Source organism: Sciurus vulgaris (genome assembly GCF_902686455.1).
Source record: "Sciurus vulgaris genome assembly, chromosome: 2".
In the NCBI taxonomy this organism is placed as follows: Eukaryota; Metazoa; Chordata; class Mammalia; order Rodentia; family Sciuridae; genus Sciurus; species Sciurus vulgaris.
In genome coordinates, this window is record NC_136462.1 from 85,278,696 (window position 1) to 85,301,048 (window position 22,353).

General features: G+C 34.7%; 2 protein-coding genes across 5 annotated transcripts in view; one reads left to right on the forward strand and one right to left on the reverse strand.

The window, feature by feature from the left end:
• DPH6 (diphthamine biosynthesis 6) overlaps positions 1–22,353 on the reverse strand; it is a 209,966-nt gene that overhangs the window by 103,601 nt on the left and 84,012 nt on the right. For all 4 annotated transcript variants that reach the window (XR_013761892.1, XR_013761893.1, XM_079127488.1 and 1 more), the window contains 2 exons: positions 5,295–5,368; positions 585–703 (listed from right to left, as the gene is read on the reverse strand). Coding sequence is in view for 2 of the 4 variants with exons in the window: in XM_079127488.1 (XP_078983614.1) it covers positions 585–703; positions 5,295–5,368 (193 nt within the window). In the remaining 2 variants the exon portion in view is untranslated. The remainder of the gene's footprint in view (positions 1–584; positions 704–5,294; positions 5,369–22,353) is intronic.
• LOC306652116 (mesoderm induction early response protein 3-like) lies at positions 8,151–11,214 on the forward strand. The gene has a single exon (XM_079125173.1). The coding sequence runs from the start codon at positions 8,166–8,168 to the stop codon at positions 9,732–9,734; it is 1,569 nt and encodes a 522-aa protein (XP_078981299.1). The 5' UTR covers positions 8,151–8,165; the 3' UTR covers positions 9,735–11,214.

The following is a 22,353-nucleotide window of genomic DNA, read 5'->3' on the forward strand; positions in this document are numbered from 1 at the left end:
ACATGTTCATATAAAATATCTGCATTTGAATCAGATTACCACCTGCCTGCTAATGTCTGTGCTAACTAATCAAACAGTATTCCCTCAAACATGATTTTGTCACCATCCCCAACAAAAACCCATTACCGTGTTTATTTCTGATAACACAAAGTAAATCAATCATAATTTTAGTATTATTCAAAATATGTTAAAATATAAGAGAAATATCATGTGTTGTGCCAAATACATATTTTAAGAATTTTTTGAAAACAAACCAAAAAATCCCAAGGATCCCTATATTTCTTATTTCCTACAAACCTGAATTCCAAATCCTATAACAACTTAAATGAAAGAAACATAACACAGTATCAATTTTAGAATCAGTTATATATTCAAAAAGAGCAGCTCACTTTTAATCATTTGACAAATGTTCAAAAGCCAATTTTAACACTTTCTCTTCTTTACAAGATGTGTTTAATTTCTTTTAACTTGTGACTACTAATTTTTATATTCTAAATTGTTCTTACTTTTTCATTTTAACTGCCTTATTAGTGAACTAAGATTATCTATGTGGCAACAGTCCCTTTTAGAGTCTAGTTACATACCCAGGGCTGCTACTTTGATGATCACTGCTTGAATGTTAGATGCTATCATCTCTCGGAGCAAATCTTCTTGGTTCCTTTGCCAAAGGTAAGCCAAGAGCTGGAGATTAAGCCTTTTACACCTAAAAAGAAAAAGAAAAAGAAAAAAAAAATGATCTTTTAATATTCTATACTTAGATCTATAGCGATTACTTAGATTTTGTACATAATGCTTTCTTCAAGGATTTTAGTATTTAACATGCTTTAGAAAACATGTCTTGCCTAATGAAAATTTATATGTATATACATTTATATATATATATATATAATACATATTACATAAACATATTTAATTCCTCTGGACTATGCATAAATATGTAAAATGAAATGTCCAAGTTGACTGGATATATTAATGTTAATAAGGCCCAGAGTTTAAAAATCTATGTAAGAAAGCTTACAAATGTCAGTGGATGATTAATCTCATTTTGAAAACTTCCATGATACCACAATTGTGAAGCATATACAATCAGGAAAATAAATTTATTCTAATAACCATATATTTTGTAAATTTACAATGCCTATGCACTAATCTATTAACTTGGAAATATTTTTTAAGAATTTAATTGAAAGGAAAATAATAACAAAAAGTACAATTCACTGAGTATATGATACACTGTAGGCATTGTACTAGATACTTTATACTCTTGGTAGAGTAGAAAGAATATGGGTTTTGAAGTCAAAACATCTGGGTTTGAAACCTCATCTGTATTCTACCTGGATGGTTTTTGCAATTCAAGTAAATGCCAAGATCTTGCCCTTAGTTCTGTAGTTCATAAATAGGGGCAAAAATATTTCCCTTCAAAGTTCTTGATAAGATTAAAAGATGGAAAATGAAGTCATGATTTGTTCTTGTTTCACATTCTTCACATTCCATACCCAATCTATCACCTTGCATAATGTGATGAGTCCTCATCAGTACCACTACTAAGGATCTGAGTCACCCTTATCTTTTTTTGGTGGGAGGAGTATCAGAGATTAAACTCAGGGGCACTCATCCACTGAGCCCTTTTTTTTTATATTTTATTTACAGACAGGGTCTAACTGAGTTGCTTAGTCCCTCACTGTTGCTGAGGCTTGCTTTGAACTCGCAATCCTCCTGCTTCAACCTGATGAGCTTCTGTTAAGTCACTATTATCTCATATCAATATCTTAATTTCTTTTCCTATTTCTACCTGCTCCCTTTTAAAATTCATTTATAATATCACAGTCAGTGTGATCCTTTTAAAACATAGATCATGGAATTCCATGCAATACTGGCATGTTTTATACTTTTCTTTGTAGCGGTCTTTCACCTCTTTAGTTAAATTTATTCCTAGGTTTTTTTTTTTGGTCAGCTATTGTAAATGAGACTGCATTCTTGATTTCTACTTCAGATAACTGGCTACTGATGTATAGCAATGCTACAGATTTTGCCTGGCTATAAATACCAAGGAAATAAAAAGAGTATATTGAACAGATATCTGCATTCCCATCTTTATTGTAGCACTATTTACAATAACCAAGAAATGGAAACAACCTAAACATCCATCAACTTATTAATGAATATGGAAAGAGTACATATAAATAATGGAATAATATTCAGCCATTAAACATGTAATCCTACCATTGTGACAACATGGATAGATCTGGAGATCACCATGTTAAGTGAAATAAGACAGGCACAGCAAGACAAGTACTCATTCACACATGGAATCTAAAAAATTCACCTCAAAGAAGTTGAGAGAATGTTGGTTACCAGAGTTTGGGTGGAGAGGAAAGCAAGAGTGAGAGATGGGGAAAGGTTGATTAACAGGTACCATGTTACAGTTAGATAGGAGTTACGAAGTTCTGGTTTACTACCGTATGTCAGGGTAACTACAGATGACAATCATGCACTATATATTTCAAAAGGCTAGAGGAAAGGATTTTGAAAGTTTTTATCATAAAAAATGACAAATGTTTGAGAAGACAGATATGTTTCACCTGATTTAAACATATGATACACACATATATCAAAACATCACATGACTACCTTTTTAATATGTATCATTTTATGTATTGGTTAAACATTTTTAAATCCTTGCAATGAACCTACATAAGTCTCACCCTTGTTAGTTCCTGTTCCTTACTTATATCATGACTTTGCTTAAATGTCACTTCTCAGGAAGGATTATAATCAATTAATAAATTAAAGATAATGTAGATAAAGAATGTAACAGAATGCTAGATAAAATAGGCACTCATGAAATTGTTGTCAAGCCAAGTGACTTGTCCAAATCTCATAATAAGTAGCTGAGATCGATTTCCAACCAAGAATATAACTAAAACCCATCATATCTAGTGTCTGTAAGGTTTATTATGCTAAAATCTATCATCCCTAGAATCTACATGGTTGCTTAGCTGACTATTCTCAGTACCTACTCAATGTACCAAACATCATTTACTCACAAGTGGTATTAAAAATATCATTATCTTTTCAAATACATACATCCTGCCTTTCAAAGAAATCAAAATCTTCTTCATTAAAGAGATTTTTATGTCATTTTTGCCTTTGTAAAATGTCTCAAAGCATCTAAAGCAATGCTGAGGCAGTTAGTCAAAAATAATAAAATTTAAACTACCCATATGACACAGCACTATAGTTCTTGCTTTCTTGTCACTGATGTTTAATGCCTACTAATCAAACTAGATTCTCTACATTTTCTTGTTAAGATTTTGGTTTTTTTAAAAAAGACCTTATTCCTTCCAGTTCTCACTGCAAAATTCCTGGTTGTTGCTTTGGAATTCACAACACTGAAAAAATATTTTAGACTTAAATCAATCTTCCGATCCTATTTAAACTCTTTAACAGTTCAAAATATCTTGGCTCAAACAAACTGCCTTTGAAAATCACAGTTGTATTTGAGCTTGTGAAATCTATAAAACACTTAAAAAAAAAAAAAAGAAACTGATGCAACACAAATTATAAATTGAGAAATAAGATAATTAAAAACTGAATGCATAGCCATCAGTGGTTTCCCAGTTATACCACATTAAACTTTCTGAAGTTAAAATTATTGCAGAAATGCTTCATGATATAAAATATAGTCATAAACCATGTGTTGAAGTATACTTGAACTGTTTTGAGAAAGCCTTGCCCTCTATCCATTGGTATGTCATGAATCATTCATATGTATGCATGTGCATATGCAGCTTCCTAATCAGATGCACATTTTAATTTGGCTTTTTAACTTGAGATGTCAGCCCTATACCTACTAACCCCTGTAAGTTTGAACTTACAAATAAACATTAATTTGTAAACTAAGTAATTCTCAGAGAAAATGACACAAAATTGCTGAAAATAATATTTCTAACTTAAGGCTTAAAGGATACGTAATCCATCTCCATCTGTAGATCAACTGTTCTCAATTGCAAGCACATAGAACTTAAGGAAAACATTCTCAAAATTCTGGGGAATGTTTGACTTCCTCTTCTACACCTTCATCCTCCATTGCCCAGAGATCCAGATATACTCCTAAAATGTGAGATCATATGCTTTCCCCTCCTTTCCCAGCATTTACTTTTAAAATCCGTATTTTTTAATAGCCTTAAATTCACTGTGAAATTTTAAGCCTTAAATTCACTGTGAAATTAGAAAACAAGTAAAAATAAAATTCTGTTTTCAAGTCTATTAATATGCAAGTTTTTAACGAGACAATCTGATATTTTATAAAAATTACAAAACTATTACATAAATCATCCATGCATTACTTCCATTTATCCTTTTGAATAGTTAAATAATTTATTTCCAGTCAAGATTTACTTAAGATAAATACTGGAGTACACATTTTCTTTTTTGCTAATATAATCATCCACATAAAAACTTTTGTTTAACAAAACCAACATTAAATAATTAAAAATAGTATGATTTAACCTTATGATTTTTGAATAGATCAATGGAACTGACTGCTTCTAATTGTAGATAAGACAAAAATGTTTTAAGTCATCCCTTGGAGACTGATGAGATGAAGGAGAGAAACAGTTTAAAAATTCACTGAAATCAGCATGTATTCATATATAAGTATTTCAATCACAGAACTGATTTCTATGGATCAAAAAGGAGGAGATTCTTCAGTAAGTTTTTTATTCCTTTAAAATATTACTGCATTTCTTTTATTAGCACCTGATTTTTATTACTAATGATGATGAGTTAAAAGAAATGAAATAGGTATACTCAATCAAAGAACGAAAAACTGAAGATATTATCTACCACTTTAAAACTCTGTCTCAGGGATGGGGATTTAGCTTAATGTCCTTAGTTTTCTTGTGTAAGGAAGGTCCTAGATTTGATTCTGAGCACCACAAAATACAAACAAAAGAACTCAACGTCTATCTAAATTTTTAATTACAAATTATTTAGGAGCAGAAAGAAGTAAATCTGACTTTTGAAAATGTACACACACATTTTCACAGGGCATGTATAATGTATTTATGATTTAGATATAATTATTTTCACTCATTTACATTATTCTATTTTTTTTTGTGTCTGTCTGTGTGTGTGTGTGTGTGTGTGTGTGTGTGGTGCTAAGGATTAAACCCAGGGCCTTCTACATGATAAGTGCATGCTCTATCACTAAGCTATACTCCCAGCCCCTCATTCACATTCTTAAAATACAAATACTATAAAAACTATAGGACAAAGTAATGTTTTCTTACACATTTTCTACTCGAACATGTTGATAATCAGAAAGTATAGCACCTACTGATATGCCATCTACTTCTTCTTTTTCCTGAAAGTAAAGGAAAAAAAAATTAAACATATTGCTCTGCATCATGCTCTAAAAATTATAAATGAATTGCATCTCACCTAGGAAACCACCTTTGATGAAGAGAAATTTCCTGAAAGTAAAATTTAATTCAGAAAAAAAAGGGCATACATATGTTTGAATCCTCTTATCTGCAGTAAGAAAAGTAATTATTATTATTTTTTAAATTAAGTTACTAAGTCACTAGAGATCCATTTCCATGGGAGAAAGCAAAAACTTGGGGAATACTTCCAAACTTTCTTTACACTTTTATATTTAAATACCCACTAATATTTGATGCAAAATTTTGAGAAATTTCTATTCAAAAACCATATTTTTGCAGGTTGTATAACTTTCTTAGAAACTGTAAGCAATGACACAGATGAAACAACACAATGATTTTTATCTATATCTTAAAAAACACAATTGATGTAGGAGCATCGAAGAAGCAGGAGATAAGCATAGTAGATACAGAACTGTATAATGGGATGAAAACAATGAGTTATTATTGATATTGTTATAATTGAGGACATCCAGCAATATAAACCAGCACAGTCCCACAGGGACAAAGACTACCCTGTCTAGTATACACATTAATGAGCTGAAGGAAGATGGAAATTCAAGTATGATCAAATACAATACTAGGATGAACTAAAAAGAAGATCAATCAAGTACATGGATAGATACGAACAACTTGGGGATTTGGAAGGACAGGTAAAAGATGAAATTTAATGTAAAGAAGTATAAGACAACACAGGGAAGAATAAAATACAATATGGGTATAAACGAGGGAACCCTTGTTTGTAAAACAGACCTGAAAAAAGTGACTAGGGGGTAATTACTAATAACAAACAGAATAGGAATTCTCTGAACAGACCTAAAAGAAAATTCATCCTAGCATATGGATATATATAAGAAATTACTTCAGAGAGATGACTTCATTAATAATACTGTTTTATCAAACAAGGTAACCTAGAAAGAGAAACAACAGCATTTTCAAAAGAAACAAAAGTCATTACTTCCATACATACTGAAATAACCCCGAGACATACCATTTTAAAATGCCATAATAAATAATCAAAAAAGCACAACAGGAATGTCTCAAGTCTTTGGAGATAGTCAATTTAAAATTTCCCCTCCAAAAATGGTAGAAATATTTGCCCAAACTACTCCAAAATAAAATGATTACTTCTGTCAAATAAGGTTTCAGAAAAAGAGCTACTTTTAATTATTTTCCAATTTCAGCAACTTTGTGAGAACACTTGCTTATAACCTTTTTCTAACACAAACCTAGTAATTTTCTTTTCATAAAAGTCATCGTATTCATTTGGAAAAAGTCAAAGCACAGTGTTTCTCTTTAAGTGCAAATACAGCACAGATCATAGAGTAGTGAAGTTATAACAAGAGCAAAATTTTAGTTATATCCCTATTCAATATATTTATCTGAAGTTCTGCCCTAAGAAAATGAGGTATAGAATGTTAAATACATATGGATGTAGGTATATGTGTACATGTGTATTTCTCTGTAAATCATGGAAACAAAGACTAGAACCACTAGTGTTTTTCCTCCTAAACTATCAAATCACTGTTAAAATAATAATTGGAATTTGTTATCCACGTTACTACGTACTGTTGTGCTATGGTTCTCATTTAAACATCATCACAACCCTAAAACATCTATTTAATTTCATCTTAATATGCATTCATTTTCTAGAATTCTATCCTACTTACATCTCTCTCTCTCTCTCTTTTTTTTTAATGTGGTAACACCTAACAAATCAGTTTAAGAATCATATATCTGGCTGAATTCTGACTTCTTAACACTAAACCTATATAAAGATTATTAGTTGTGTTTGTTCAACAATTGTAATCACTACTACCCAATAGAACTCTGGTCCTACCATCTACTAGTTCCATGATTTTTGAATAAGTTACTTAATTTCTCTGTTTCAGATTCCTCATCTATAAAGTGAAAATAATAACAATTCCTGTTTTCTAGGGTTATTGTGAAGATTAAAATAATTTGGGTACATAACATAGTGTCTAGCACCCAGTGAGGGCTCAGTAAGTATTTTTTTTATTTCATTATCATAATCTTTATTATTCCTACTACTTCTATAACTACTTGTATTACTACTTCTACTACTACTCCTACTACTACTACTCCTACTCCTACTACTACTACTACTACTGGTACCAGCATGGGATAAAGGCCTAACTATTTGATTTGACTGACAAAGCCCTTCATTCCTGGACTTTAACACTCTTACTCATTATTATTTCTCAGCACTAGCCTACTTTGACTCTAAACTCTGGTTGCAACAAACTTTTTCAACATAGTAAGTCCTGAAATATGCAGGGATCATCATGACTTCTACTGAATTCTTCATCATTCTGAATATAACCACAAACTTCAAAGAAAGGTAAAATAGACCCTTAAGAGATGAAGATCTATATATAATCAGTCCTCTCTGTATAAAGATACAGCTAGGCTCACTCCCTAATCTATACCTTCTATCTTGGGGGGAGAAGTCCGTAACTTAATAACAGAGGCAAAATGGCAGGAATGGATGTGTCAGAGGAAAAAAAGAATGTCCTCAGATTAAAAGGCATCATACTGAGACAGTATAAAAGTATAACCAAATAAATGGTCTTGTGCCCAAAGCTGAAATAAAATAAGGGCGGGTGCCGGGCGGACCGCGGCGGCGGCGGCTGCGATTGGCTCAGGCGCCCCATCCGGGGACTGGGCTCGGCGCTGCTCGTTCGCCCTAAAGGTACCAATATGGCGGAGGCTTCCTTTGGAAGTTCGAGCCCAGTTGGGTCTTTGTCTTCTGAGGATCATGATTTTGACCCCACTGCTGAGATGTTGGTCCATGACTATGATGATGAAAGAACTCTTGAAGAAGAAGAAATGATGGATAAGGGTAAAAACTTCAGTTCGGAAATTGAAGACTTAGAAAAGGAAGGAAACATGCCTTTAGAAGATTTACTGGCATTCTATGGCTATGAACCTACAATTCCAGCAGTTACCAATTCCAGTGCAAACAGGTCCCCAAGTGAACTTGCAGATGAATTACCAGATATGACACTAGACAAAGAGGAAATAGCAAAAGACCTCTTGTCAGGTGATGATGAGGAAACTCAGTCTTCTGCAGATGATCTGACACCCTCTGTGACTTCTCATGAAACTTCCGATTTTTTCCCTAGGCCTTTACGATCAAATACTACATGTGACGGTGATAAGGAATCAGACGTAGAAGATGTTGAAACAGACAGTGGTAACTCACCAGAAGATTTGAGGAAGGAAATAATGATTGGTTTACAGTATCAGGCAGAGATTCCCCCTTATCTTGGAGAATATGATGGTGATGAAAAAGTGTATGAAAATGAAGACCAGTTACTTTGGCGTCCTGATGTGGTTTTGGAGAGCAAAGTTAAGGAGTATCTTGTTGAGACCTCATTAAGAACTGGAAATGAAAAAATAATGGATAGGATTTCTGTGGGAGCACACACAAGGGACAATGAACAGGCATTGTATGAACTTCTCAAATGTAACCACAATGTAAAGGAAGCAATCGAAAGGTACTGTTGCAATGGAAAAGCATCTCATGAAGGAATGACTGCATGGACAGAAGAAGAATGCCGAAGTTTTGAACATGCGCTCATGCTTTATGGAAAAGATTTCCATCTTATTCAGAAGAATAAGACAAGATTTGGAAAGAAACGATATAACCATCACCCTGGAGTTACGGACTATATGGATCGTTTGGTAGATGAGACAGAAGCTCTGGGTGGGACAGTAAATTCTTCAGCCTTAACTTCTAACCGGCCTGAGCCTATTCCTGATCAACAGCTGAACATTCTCAACTCCTTCACTGCCAGTGACTTGACAGCTTTGACCAACAGTGTAGCAACCGTCTGCAACCCCACGGATGTGAATTGTTTGGATGATAGCTTTCCTCCACTGGGCAACACACCCCGTGGACAAGTAAATCATGTGCCTGTTGTAACAGAAGAGTTACTCACCCTGCCTAGCAATGGGGAAAGTGATTGTTTTAATTTATTTGAGACTGGATTTTATCACTCGGAGCTAAACCCTATGAACATGTGCAGTGAAGAATCAGAAAGACCAGCAAAGAGGTTGAAAATGGGCATTGCTGTCCCTGAATCCTTTATGAATGAGGTTTCTGTAAATAATTTGGGTGTGGACTTTGAAAATCACACACATCACATCACCAGTGCCAAAATGGCAGTCTCTGTGGCTGACTTCGGCAGTCTGTCTGCCAACGAGACCAATGGTTTCATCAGTGCCCACACTCTGCATCAGCACACCGCCCTTCACTCCAAGTGACCCAAGGAGGAGCCCAGAGACAGTGGGTGTGCAGTACCAGTAAACTTGAGGGGAGCTATCAGGTTTGCATAGTCTTTCACTGGAAGTTTGAATCTTTTTCACTATGACATCAGTGATGTCAGTATGTATAGAACTATATCTTGATTTATCAAGAGTATTTTCATTTTTCAATCCATAAATGTGGAAATGAACTATGATCAGCAGAGTTGGGAACTAAGATTGAACTCTGTGGTGCAGCTTTAAGCTCTGCTTCTCTCTTCCTCATCCCCTAGTACCTCTTCCCCTCTCCCTTATTTTCTATTCTTTTCTGTTCCCCACTGCCCCCATACCCAATTTTAAAACCTGTAGACAAGAGGCCACCAGCTCAAAACCAGCACAGATGTTCTGAACTGAATGGTGTGGCTTCTTTTCCTGTAAATTCCTTTTGCTGTAATGGATGCAGTGGAATATCAATGTTTACAGGTACCAATCCCAGTCCCTGCTCAATGCAGCATTTTTTTTTTTTTTTGGTTTTGTTTTCTTTATTAATAAAAGCAGGGCTAAGTTTCTTTAAACTGCACAAACATGCAAGGATTTTTTAAAAAATGGAAACTTCTCTCATGTTATTCAACTAGAGCACTTCAGTTTACAAAACAGCAAGTACATCTTTATGGAAGCCAGCACGAGGAACCGTGTGCAAATTATGAAGACTCTTGCTTGGATCCTGTTTAAAAATTCTAGACCAGGGCTACCTTACACAGAGTTGGTCATTTTACTGCCGGGAGATTTCTGTGTAATTTCATTTACTGGCTAAAAATTGGTACTTGAAGATGTGGTATTCCTATGGGGTTTTGTCCACCATTGTTAAGATTGTAATCTTAAACCATACCGGTCACTGATAATTTACTTTATCCTGAGGCAGTTGACTTGCAGACGCACAGTCTACAAAGCCTAGGATGTTGCCACTCAATGGTTTACATTTTGGGACACCTCTTTTAAGTTGTAGCACAGAAGTTCAAAGTGTTAATATTTAGAGGGACTTCTAGATTTTATGCATAATGCAGTAGAACCTTGAAGTATATTTAAGCTCTTTTGTTTAGCTTGAGCAGTTGGCAAGAGAAATGTGAGTGCCTATCTGAAATAGAATGGTACGTTACCACTTTTAAGTTTTAAAAAGTGACAGATGTTCAGCTGCATCTCAAAACTTGGTTTTATTTTTATTCCAAACGTGAATGAGAAGCCATCGTCATAAACTTTGGCCATTTCTGTTCTATGGACATGCATCTTTAAGTTATAAGGTAAATCAGACAATATGTAATACAGTATTAGGATATAATAAGCTTTGCTTTTTTAGTACAGTTAAAACAATTACCTTTTTTTGCACCGTCTTAACTAAAATTTTTGATTTTTACTAGTTGTGTCGCTTTGCAAAAAAAAAAAAATGTTTGGCTGTATTGCTAACATTTGTAAGTGTAAATCGCTTCAAGGTTGTGCTGATGAGTAGATAGGATGTAGTTAGTGGTCTTAGTAATGATTGAAAGGGAGGGGATTTATTATACAAACTGTGAACTGCAATGACATCCTTAGTTTTGGATGATGTGTATTCTTGTTTTTTTCTTTGCAGCATTTTAATGAAGATTGCTTTGAAGTGTTTACGCAGTAGCACATTTACTATAAAATTTAGTTTAGCACAGTGGACAAAAGTAGTTAAATTAATAACTTAAAATCAGTCTCTAATTTATACATCTAAAGTCTAGCATTCCTGTATGCACAGTAAATAATGGGTAGCCTGGGCTCTGTTGCTTTCTGATATTTTTATCCAAGTTGTTAGCTTCTTATTGCTGTGTTGTTGTGCTAAACTTTGAACCTTATTTCTTTTGTGAAAAATCAATACACTTTCTATTATTTAGTAAGATACTGGCCATAATCTTCCATTGTTATAATTTTAATTTTCACTCTGGGTTTACAGTGGCTGGACTGTATAAATAATTTACACAAAGATGACTGAATGCTAATACCAGTTGCACTTACATGCCCATTCTCATTAGCTGATGCAGTAATATATTCAGTTTATCTATGCATTGCTGGGATCTTGATATAAGATGGAAACAGTGTTTCTTATCTAAAGTTTTAATTATCAGCAAGTTGAATGGACACTTTAGTTATTTAAATATTTTTGACCAAAATCTAGAAAATGATATGAGAGAAAAATAAATTCCAGCTACTTTAATAGATTTTTAAATGCCAATCTGATTTTAGCCTCTTGGAGAGTGCTAACTAGCTGGTAACGTTTACTTTTAATTCCTTGTTAAAATGAGGCAATAATTTGCAAGATTTTTGTATATATGTGTAAATCCTTCATATCTTTTTAGATCTAATTCAATATTTTCTGAGTACTTCTGTCATGTATAATACTATTTTTGTGCATGCTTGATGTGACATTCACAAATTGTACCACTATGACTTTATCCATGTAAAATAGCTATTTATTGAATTTTCTTTTAAATGCTGGATTTACTGTTTTTTTTTTTTTCTCTCCGTTTAAGCATCCTAACAGTTTGTTGCTGTTTATTAAAAGAATCGCGTTTGAAAGCAAAAAAAATAAAATAAAATAAAATAAGTGTGCTTTAGCAAAGAGTTAATATAGACTCCAGGACCTAGAAGTTTAGGTACATTCAAACCAACTTCCAATGATCCAATTCTGTGTCCATCAAGCAATATAAAGACTATAATTTAGGCTGCCTTCTTACTTTCTATCCCTAAAAGTTTATGCTAGTCTATCAGCACAAGCTGTCACCAAAAATCAGAGAATCTGGAGTTTAATATATATTAAATTACATACTTGTCATCAGAATAAATAAAAGGTATTTTGCCAACTAAAGGAGAAGAAAATAAAAACAAAAAATAATGATGTCATAGAGAAATTAGGGACAAACTGGACCCTAAATGGCCTGGCACATTGCTAAGACACAGGGGTTCCCAAACACGAGTGGAAACTCTTCAGCTTATACCATTATTATTATGAATGATGGATGTATAAATACAACTCAGGAAATAAAGTCAGCAATAGCATCATTGACTAATAGAACAGAACATAAAGTCATTAAACACTTATATTAGTTACTGCTCTCAACAATGCTCCTTGAGGTAGATTATCATTATCCTTCCCATTTTGTAAATAAAGGACATTAAGAGATACTTACAAAGTCAGCCATGAGCATATGTGTGAAACAGATATCACAGGCTCATTTGTAGCTTCAATCACTGTCCATAACCCTAATCTTTGTCAGGATGAAAGAGGCCTGTGGAATGCCTGGAAAGCTAGTCCAGGAAGCTATCTTACCTATACTGACAATCCTAGCAGAGAGGGCACAAACAACCTAATAAAACATAACTTCATTATTACCACTATTTCCACACTAACCAAAAGGACAGATACACCAAGAATTCATTCAGAAAGAATCTATATATCAACCCAAAACAATTAAGGATCTAAGGGCTAAATACAGATGATCAGCCATGATTCCTGCAACGTATTTTAAATTGTTCATGTTTATGTGGAAGAAGAACCACAGCAATTTCTTCACTGAGGCTGGGAAGTAGCCTGTATGTACAGCAATTATGAGGCAAACAGTTATTTTTGTAGAATTAGGTGTACCTATACATATGAACATACAAGTACAGCATAGAGGTATAAGAAGTCCTGCCTTTGGTCTTTTAAAGGAAATAAAAGAAATACTAAACTATAGTGAATTTTTGTTTTGTTTTTTGTTTAATAATAAGAGACAGAACAAATTGTTTCTGGAAGAACACATGCTGTTGCTAATAAGCAGGATTGGGTGGAGAATAAGAGAAAGGGATAAGGACTTGTATTTTTACTTTATACACTTCTGTGTTTCTTGAATTTTTTTCTGCAAAAACATGTGATACGAAATTTCTAAACATTTACATTAAGAAAGCAAATAAGGGATATTGTTCTTCGAAGAATAAAAAACAGCCATTAAAACCATATTTTCCAAGAATATGTAGTAAGTTATTTATGACATAAAATTAAGTGGAAAATATCAGAGTGTACACTAAAATATATAAATAAATCCAATAAACATAGAAAAAGGACCAGAAGTAGACCAAACTATAAAAGTACTTATATATGCCTGAAGAGTGGTATTTCATTTTTTTCTATTTTATTTCCAAACTTTACATCCTCAAATGATTTTACAAAACACATATTGCTTTTGTAATTACAGGGAAAAAATTATTTAAAATGCTTCTATAGATATAGGCATTCATTTCTTGTCCCACATGCTGTTAATATGGCAGGCAGAATTATTCATGGGTTCATCAAAGAGTAATTTAGAAAGCCTCTGTAACCAGTTTAATACCATATTAGGAAAAAGGAAATATGAAAATAGCATAACTGAGGGACTTAAGAAATTAAAATCTAGTAGTGAAGGATGTAGGGGAATGGATACATAAAGAAATAAATAAAATGTCATATAAGTCTAAATATATTATAACGGACAACAAAAGATAATATTAGAAATTATTTTTTAAAATTATACTCCAAACATGAAATATTCAGATTATTGAATCTTTATTCTTCTAACTATAATAAAACATGGACAACAGGTAAACTCCTACTACTGACTTCCTGCATTCTCCTTAATATATACAAAGTCCAACAAAATTTTTCAGAGAAACAAATCTGGTTCTATGAAGAAATAGAAATAATTTATCACCTTACAAGTTGAAACATTCTTAATTGTCAATCTCCATTTGATAGTTGATTGTACAGTTACATTTTCCAGGTTATGCAAATAATCAATAAGGGCCTAATATACCATAGTATTATTCTAATCACAAAAAGAGCTATAAACATGGATCTATCCATAAGAGTTCAAAACCTAGTCCTAAATAATTTTTATTTTTTTTAATTTTTTTTTATTGCAAACAAATGGGATACATGTTGTTTCAGTTTGTACATGGAGTAACGGCATACCATTTGCATATTCATATATTTACACAGAGTAATGATGTTTGATTCATTCCGTTATTTTTTTCCTTCCCCCCACCCCTCCCACTTCTCTTTCCCCTCTATACAGTTCCTCCTTCCTCCATTCTTGTACCCCTCCCACCCATTAAGTGTCATCATCCGCTTATCAGTGAGATCATTCCTCTTTTGGATTTTTGAGACTGGCTTACCTCACTTAACATGATATTCTCCAATTTCATCCATTTGCCTGCAAATGCCATAATTTTATTATTCTTTATAGCTGAGTAATATTCCATTCTATATATATATCACAGTTTCTATATCCATTCATCAATTGAAGGGCATCTAGGTTGGTTCCATAGTCTGGCTATTGTGAATTGAGCCGCTAAGAAAATTGATGTGGCTGTATCTCTGTAGTATGCTGATTTTAAGTCGTTTGGGTATAGGCCAATGAGTGGGATAGCTGGGTCAAATGGAAGGTCCATTCCAAGTTTTCTAAGGAATCTCCACACTGCTTTCCAGAGTGGATGCACTAATTTGCAGTCCCACCAGCAATGTATGAGTGTACCTTTTTCCCCACATCCTCTCCAACACCTATTGTTGCTTGTGTTCTTGATAATCGCCATTCTAATTGGGGTGAGATGGAATCTTAGAGTAGTTTTGATTTGCATTTCTCTTATTACTAAAGATGTTGGACATTTTTTCATATATCTATTGATTGTTTGTACATCTTCTTCTGTGAAGTGTCTGTTCATTTCCTTAGCCCATTTGTTGATTGGGTTATTTGTATTCTTGGTGTATAGTTTTTTGAGTTCTTTATATATTCTGGAAATTAGCGCTCTATCTGAAGTATGAGTGGCAAAGATATTCTCCCACTCTGTAGGCTCTCTCTTCACATTGCTGATAGTTTCCTTTGCTGAGAGAAAGCTATTTAGTTTGAATCTATCCCACTTATTGATTCTTGCTTTTATTTCTTGTGCTATGGGAGTCCTGTTAAGGAAGTCTGATCATAAGTCAACAAGGTGAAGATGTGGACCTACTTTTTCTTCTATAAGATGCAGGGTCTCTGGTCTGATTTCAAGGTCCTTGATCCATTGTGAGCTGAGTTTTGTGCAAGGTGACAGACAGGGGTTTAGTTTCATTCTGTTGCATATGGATTTCCAGTTTTCCCAGCACCATTTGTTGAAGAGGCTATCTTTTCTCCATTGCATATTTTTGGCACCTTTGTCTAGTATGAGAAAATGGTATTTATTTGGGTTTGTGTCTGTGTCCTCTATTCTGTACCATTGATCTACCTGTCTATTTCGGTGCCAATACCATGCTGTTTTTGTTACTATTGCTTTGTAGTATAGTTGAAGTTCGGGTATTGCGATACCCCCTGTTTCATTCTTCCTGCTAAGGATTGCTTTAGCTATTCTAGGTTTCTTATTCTTCCAGATCAATTTCGTGATTGCTTGCTCTATTTCTGTGAGGTATGTCATTGGGATTTTAATTGGAATTGCATTGAATCTGTATAGCACTTTTGGTAGTATGGTCATTTTGACAATATTAATTCTGCTTATCCAAGAACATGGGAGATCTTTCCATCTTCTAAGGTCTTCCTTAATTTCTTTCTTCAGTGTTTTGTAGTTTTCATTGTAGAGATCTTTTACCTCTTTGGTTAGACTGATGCCCAAGTATTTTATTTTTTTTGAGGCTATTGCAAATGGAGTTGTTTTCCTCACTTCCCTTTCAGCTGTTTCATCACTTGCGTATAAAAATGCTGTAGATTTATGTGTGTTGATTTTATAGCCTGCTATTTTGCTGAATTCATTGATGAGGTCTAGAAGTTTTCTGGAGGAGGTTTTTGGATCCTCTAAATATAGAATCATGTCATCAGCAAATAGTGACAGCTTAAGTTCCTCTTTTCCTATTCGTATCCCTTTAATTTCTTTAGTCTGCCTAATTGCTCTGGCTAGAGTTTCGAGGACAATGTTGAATAGAAGTGGTGAAAGAGGACATCCCTATCTTGTTCCCGTTTTTGAAGGGAGTGGTTTCAGTTTTTCTCCATTAAGAATGATGTTGGCCATGGGCTTAGCATAAATAGCCTTTACAATGTTCAGGTATGTTCTTACTATCCCTATTTTTTCTAGTGTTTTCAGCATGAAGGGGTGTTGTATTTTGTCAAATGCCTTTTCTGCGTCAATTGAAATAACCATATGATTCTTATCCTTAAGTCTATTGATATGATGGATTACGTTATCGATTTACGAATGTTGAACCATCCTTGCATTCCAGGAATGAACCCCACTTGATTGTGGTGCACAATTTTCTTAATATGTTTTTGGATACGGTTTTGTTAAGGATCTTTGTATCTATATTCATCAAGGATATTGGTCTCAAATTTTCTTTCCTTGATGTGTCTTTTCCTGGTTTGGGTATGAGGGTGATATTAGTTTCATAGAATGAGTTCGGTAGGGTACCCTCCTTTTCTATTTCCTGGAATACTTTGAGAAGTATTGGAATGAGTTCTTCTTTGAAGGTCTTGTAGAACTCGGCTGAGAATCCATCTGGTCCTGGGCTTTTCTTGGATGGTAGATTTTTAATGGCTTCTTCTATTTCATTGCTTGATATTGATCTGTTTAAATCCTGTATGTCCTCCTGGTTCAGTTTGGGAGGAGCATATGTCTCTAGAAATTTGTCAATGTCTTCGGTAGTTTCTATTTTGTTGGAATACAGATTTTCAAAGTAGCTTCTCATTATGTTCTGTATCTCAGTGGTGTCTGTCGTGATATTTCCTTTTGCATCATGTATTTTAGTAATTTGAGTCTTCTCTCTCCTTCTCTTTGTTAGTGTTGCTAAGGGTTTATCTACTTTGTTTACTTTCTCAAAGAACCAACTTTTTGTTATATCAATTTTTTAATAGTTTCTTTTGTTTCAATTTCATTGATTTCAGCTCTGATTTTAATTATTTCCTGTCTTCTATTACTTTTGCTGTTAGTCTGTTCTTCTTTTTCTAGGGCTTTGAGCTGTAATGTTAGGTCATTTAATTGTTGACTTTTTATTCTTTTCTGGAATGCGTTCCATGCAATTAATTTTCCTCTTAGTACTGCCTTTCATAGTGTCCCAGAGATTTTGATATGTTGTATCATCATTCTCATTGACCTCTAAGAATTTTTTAATCTCCTCCCTGATGGTTTTTGTTATCCATGTTTCATTCAATAGCATATTATTTAGTCTCCAAGTGTTGGAGTAATTTCCTTTTTTTATTTTGTCATTGATTTCTACTCTCAGTCCATTATGATCTGATAGAACACAAGGCAGTATCTCTATTTTTTTGCATTTCCTAAGAGCTGCTTTGTGGCATAACACATGGTCTATTTTCGAGAAGTTTCCATGTGCTGCTGAGAAGAAAGTGTATCCCCTTGTTGATGGATGGAATATTCTATATATATCTATTAAGTCTAGGTTATTGATTGTGTTATTGAGTTCTATGGTTTCTTTGGTTGGATTTTGTTTGGAAGATCTATCTAGTGGTGACAGCGGTGCGTTAAAGTCGCCCAGAATTATTGTGTTGTGGTGTATGTGATTCTTGAAATTGAGAAGAATTTGTTTGATGTACAGGGATGCACCATTGTTTGGGGCATAAATATTTACTATTGTTATGTCTTCCTGATTTATGATTCCCTTAAGCAGTATGAAATGTCCTTCTTTATCCCTTCTGACTAACTTTGGCTTGAAGACCACTTTATCTAATATAAGGATGGAAACCCCTGCTTTTTTACTGAGTCCATGTGCGTGGCAGGTTTTTTCCCATCCTTTCACCTTTAGTCTGTGGATGTCTTTTTCTATGAGATGAGTCTCCTGCAGGCAGCATATTGTTGGGTCTTTCTTTTTAATCCATTCTGCCAATCTATGTCTTTTGATTGAGGAGTTTAGGCCATTAACATACAGGGTTATTATTGAGAAATGATTTGTATTCCCAGTCATTTGGCTTATTTTTGGTTTTTAAGTTGGCTTGGTTTCTCCTTTGAGTAGTAGTTCCTCCCTTTGCTGACCTCCATTGTTGTTTTTCATTTCCTCCTCATGGAATATTTTGTTGAGAACATTCAGTAGTGCAGGCTTTCTATTTGTAAATTCTTTTAACTTTTGTTTATCATGGAAGGATTTTATTTCATCTTCAAATCTGAGTTTTGTGGGTATAGGATTCTTGGTTGGCAACCATGTTCTTTCAGAGCTTGAAATATGTTGGTCCAGGCCCTTCTAGCTTTTAGAGTCTGGGTTGAGAAGTCTGCTGCTATCCATATTGGTCTCCCCCTAAATGTAATCTGATGCTTTTCTCTTGCGGCCTTCAAAATCCTATCTTTATTTTGAATGTTAGGCATTTTCATTATAATGTGTCTTGGTGTGGATCTGTTGTGATTCTGTGCATTTGGTGTTCTGTAAGCCTCTTGTATTTGATTTTCCATTTCATTCTTCAGGTTTGGGAAATTTTCTGATATTATTTCATTGAATAGGTTGTTCATTCCTTTGGTTTGTATCTCTGTGCCTTCCTCAATCCCAATAATTCTTAAATTTGGTCTTTTCATGATGTCCCATAGTTCTTGGAGATTCTGTTCATGATTTCTTACCATCTTCTCTGTTTGGGCAACTTTATATTCAAGATTAAATATTTTGTCTTCATTGTCTGAGGTTCTGTCTTCCAAGTGGTCTAGTCTGTTGGTGATGCTTTCCATTGAGTTTTTTATTTGGTTTATTATCTCCTTCATTTCAAGGATTTCCGTTTGGTTTTTTTGAGAATCTCTATCTCTTTGTTGAAATGATCTTTTGCTTCCTGCAGGTGCTCTTCCAGCTTATTGGTATTATCATTCATTGCCTGCATTTGCTCTCTTATCTCATCCTTTGCTTTGTGAATCATCTTAATCATGTATAATCTGAAGTCCTTTTCTGACATTTCTTCTAACATACTGTCATTGGATTCTATTACTATAGAATCCAGATTTGTTTGGATCATTTTCTTCCCTTGTTTTTCCATGCTGTTCATGTATCTTCCCTCTAGCAGTGCAGATCTGGGGTATTGCAGATTTCCCCCATAGGCTTATAGTGGCCCTATAGGTTTCCAAAACCCTTTCTTTAAGGGAAGATCAATATTAGCAGTGCCCAGATCAGATACTATGCAATCCTAGACCAAATAACCCCTATGGAGACAATAACAAAATTGTCATAATAAACAAAATGAGTTCAAATGTTATCTTCGGTAAAACAAACAGGTTTGCAATAAGGTCTGCAGTTTCTAATGGAGGACAAAGAGGATGCAGAGGGATGTAGAATATGGCTGTTAATGGGATAAGAAAAGAATATACAGAAGTTCTAGAAAATAGAAAGTGTGAGAGTATAATCAAAAGCAATCAGATGTTAGCATGCAAAAAAGGGAGAAAGAGACTCTGAAGGAACAGGTAAACAATAGGAAAAGAAAGCAAGAAAAGTAAAGAAATAAAAACTTAAATTTTTTTAAAAAGGAGAAAAAAGAAAATCTACTGTATAACAGTCATATACTAATGAAACTTCCCAGTGTTCAGTAGCCTGATGCATGAGAGGTACCTGACAATGAGCTTTAAGCCTCCAGCAGGCGTTGCAGGATGGGATTTGCCCCACCCAAAGATCGGAGCTAAGGCTTCCAGGATTATCCAAGATGGCCACTCTGGCTTCGAAATGTGTTGGCAAATGGGGAGTTACAGCTCAGGGGTGGACGTGGTCAGCTGGAGGTCCTGGAGACGGGATGCAGTTGGTCCGGCAGGGGTCCTGGAGGTCCGGTGTGTTTGGTGTAGTTGTGGGATCCTGGAGGCCGGGTGCAATCAGTCGGTCTGGGTTCCCAGTGATAGGGCGCAGTCACATGGTCTGCGGGTCCTGGCAGCAGGGAGCAGTCAGTTGATGTGAGGGCCCCAGAGGCAGGGAGTGATCGGTAGGGCTGAGGGATCCTGGAGACGGGTTCAGTCAGTCCAGCCAGGGTTCCTGGCTGTTGTCTCAAAATGGCGGCAGCCACATGTAATCAAACCTGCAGGTACTGTGACAGTGAACTTCCAGGCGACAGCAGGCAGCTGGTGCTCCACTGGCGGTCTGCGGTCAGTCTGCTGGCTGCTGTCAGATGATCGGGAGGTGAACCTCCAGCGTTGGGTGATGGATAGGGGTAAGGTAGGTGATGGACAGGCGAGAGGCAGGCAAATGGTGAATGATAGACCCCTGACAGTGAGCAATCTGCTCTCAAAAAAGGCGTCAATATGCTGGCAGATTGCAGGTCATCACAGCAGACAAATGGGGTAAACACCAGGGGATCGATAAGCAGCAAAAACTGCCTCACCGAGAAACAGATATCCTCTGCTTGAATCTGGTGTTATGGAGCGACAAGGAACGCAGCCTCCCTCTAGTCTGCCATCTTGGATCTCCGTCCTGAAGAATTTTTAAGACTACTCTAGAAACCTAACTATTAAAGTATCAGGAACACACACACAAAGGGATAGAACATGCATTTCTTATACAAAATGTACCTGATGCCATGTTCTTATTCCTACACAAAGTTCCACCAGACAAGAGTGGAATGATGAAGGCATCCAGGCATATGGTAACAGTACAAGTCTGAGAGGAAAGTTTGAAGGTAGAAATCCAGACCCAAATTAAGACTCTGTGTATTCAATATTCACTTGTCTCAATCCAAAAAATTGGCTCACAAAGTCAGCAAAATAAATTGAAAACAAGCTGTTCTTTTTTTTGCAAATAAAAATGGGATCTACTTATTCTAAGGAAGATATGCAGCTTGCAAGTATCAGAGACATTAGTTTTTTTGAAAAATGCCTCAGTTGCCAGTATTATTCTGTTAATGAGTTCTTGCCTGTTGAGAAAAAAATGATCTGCTGAATTAAAGTGGTTTTCATCTGAAAGACATTCTAACATTTTAAATATGAACCATTCATTAAAGAGGTGTACTAGCATTATAGCTCTGAATGGAAATATTTAGACTTTTGGCAACATGACATTTTTAAATAAAAAACATTTATGAATGCCAGTGATGTTGTAGGGCCTGGACAACTAGAAATTTATATGGTCAGTAAAGCATTAGATGCTTTTTCCTTAAACTTCCAATTCTTCATTTGGTAACATTACACATGTTTAGACTAATAAAAGTACCATAGAAATGAATACTATTTCATGTGAAATAATTCTGAAAGTGATGCTTAGAATATCTGAGTAAAATATTCAAGCATCTCACTGAGAATTTTGCTGAAGTGACTGGTTAAAAAAGTATTTGTTTTTCTTAGCATCATCAAAAAAAAAATAAATTTCTAAAACAGGAAATGATCATCATCTGGAATTCTTCCATTAAACAGTGAACTTCTGGAAGAATATTAGGTCACTTATTTGCAGCATTACTATCTTTCTTATGAGTTTTCTCAAATAGGGGAAAAAGTTGTTAAGACTAAAAATCAAATGACAAATTGCAGAGGATTGAAATGATGTCAGTTATTTACATTTAAAAAACTAACAATTATTTTACTTTTAAATCTCCATCTTAAAAAAAAAAAAAAAATCTCCATCTTAGTTGTAATAGCATGAAGGCATCTGAGACCAAATGAATCTACAAATGAAGGCCTCTACAAATGAAACTGAAAAGAA

Excerpts from the sequence above, each read along its gene's own strand:
- LOC306652116 (XM_079125173.1), top strand. The coding sequence starts at position 8,166 with ATGGCGGAGGCTTCCTTTGGAAGTTCGAGCCCAGTTGGGTCTTTGTCT.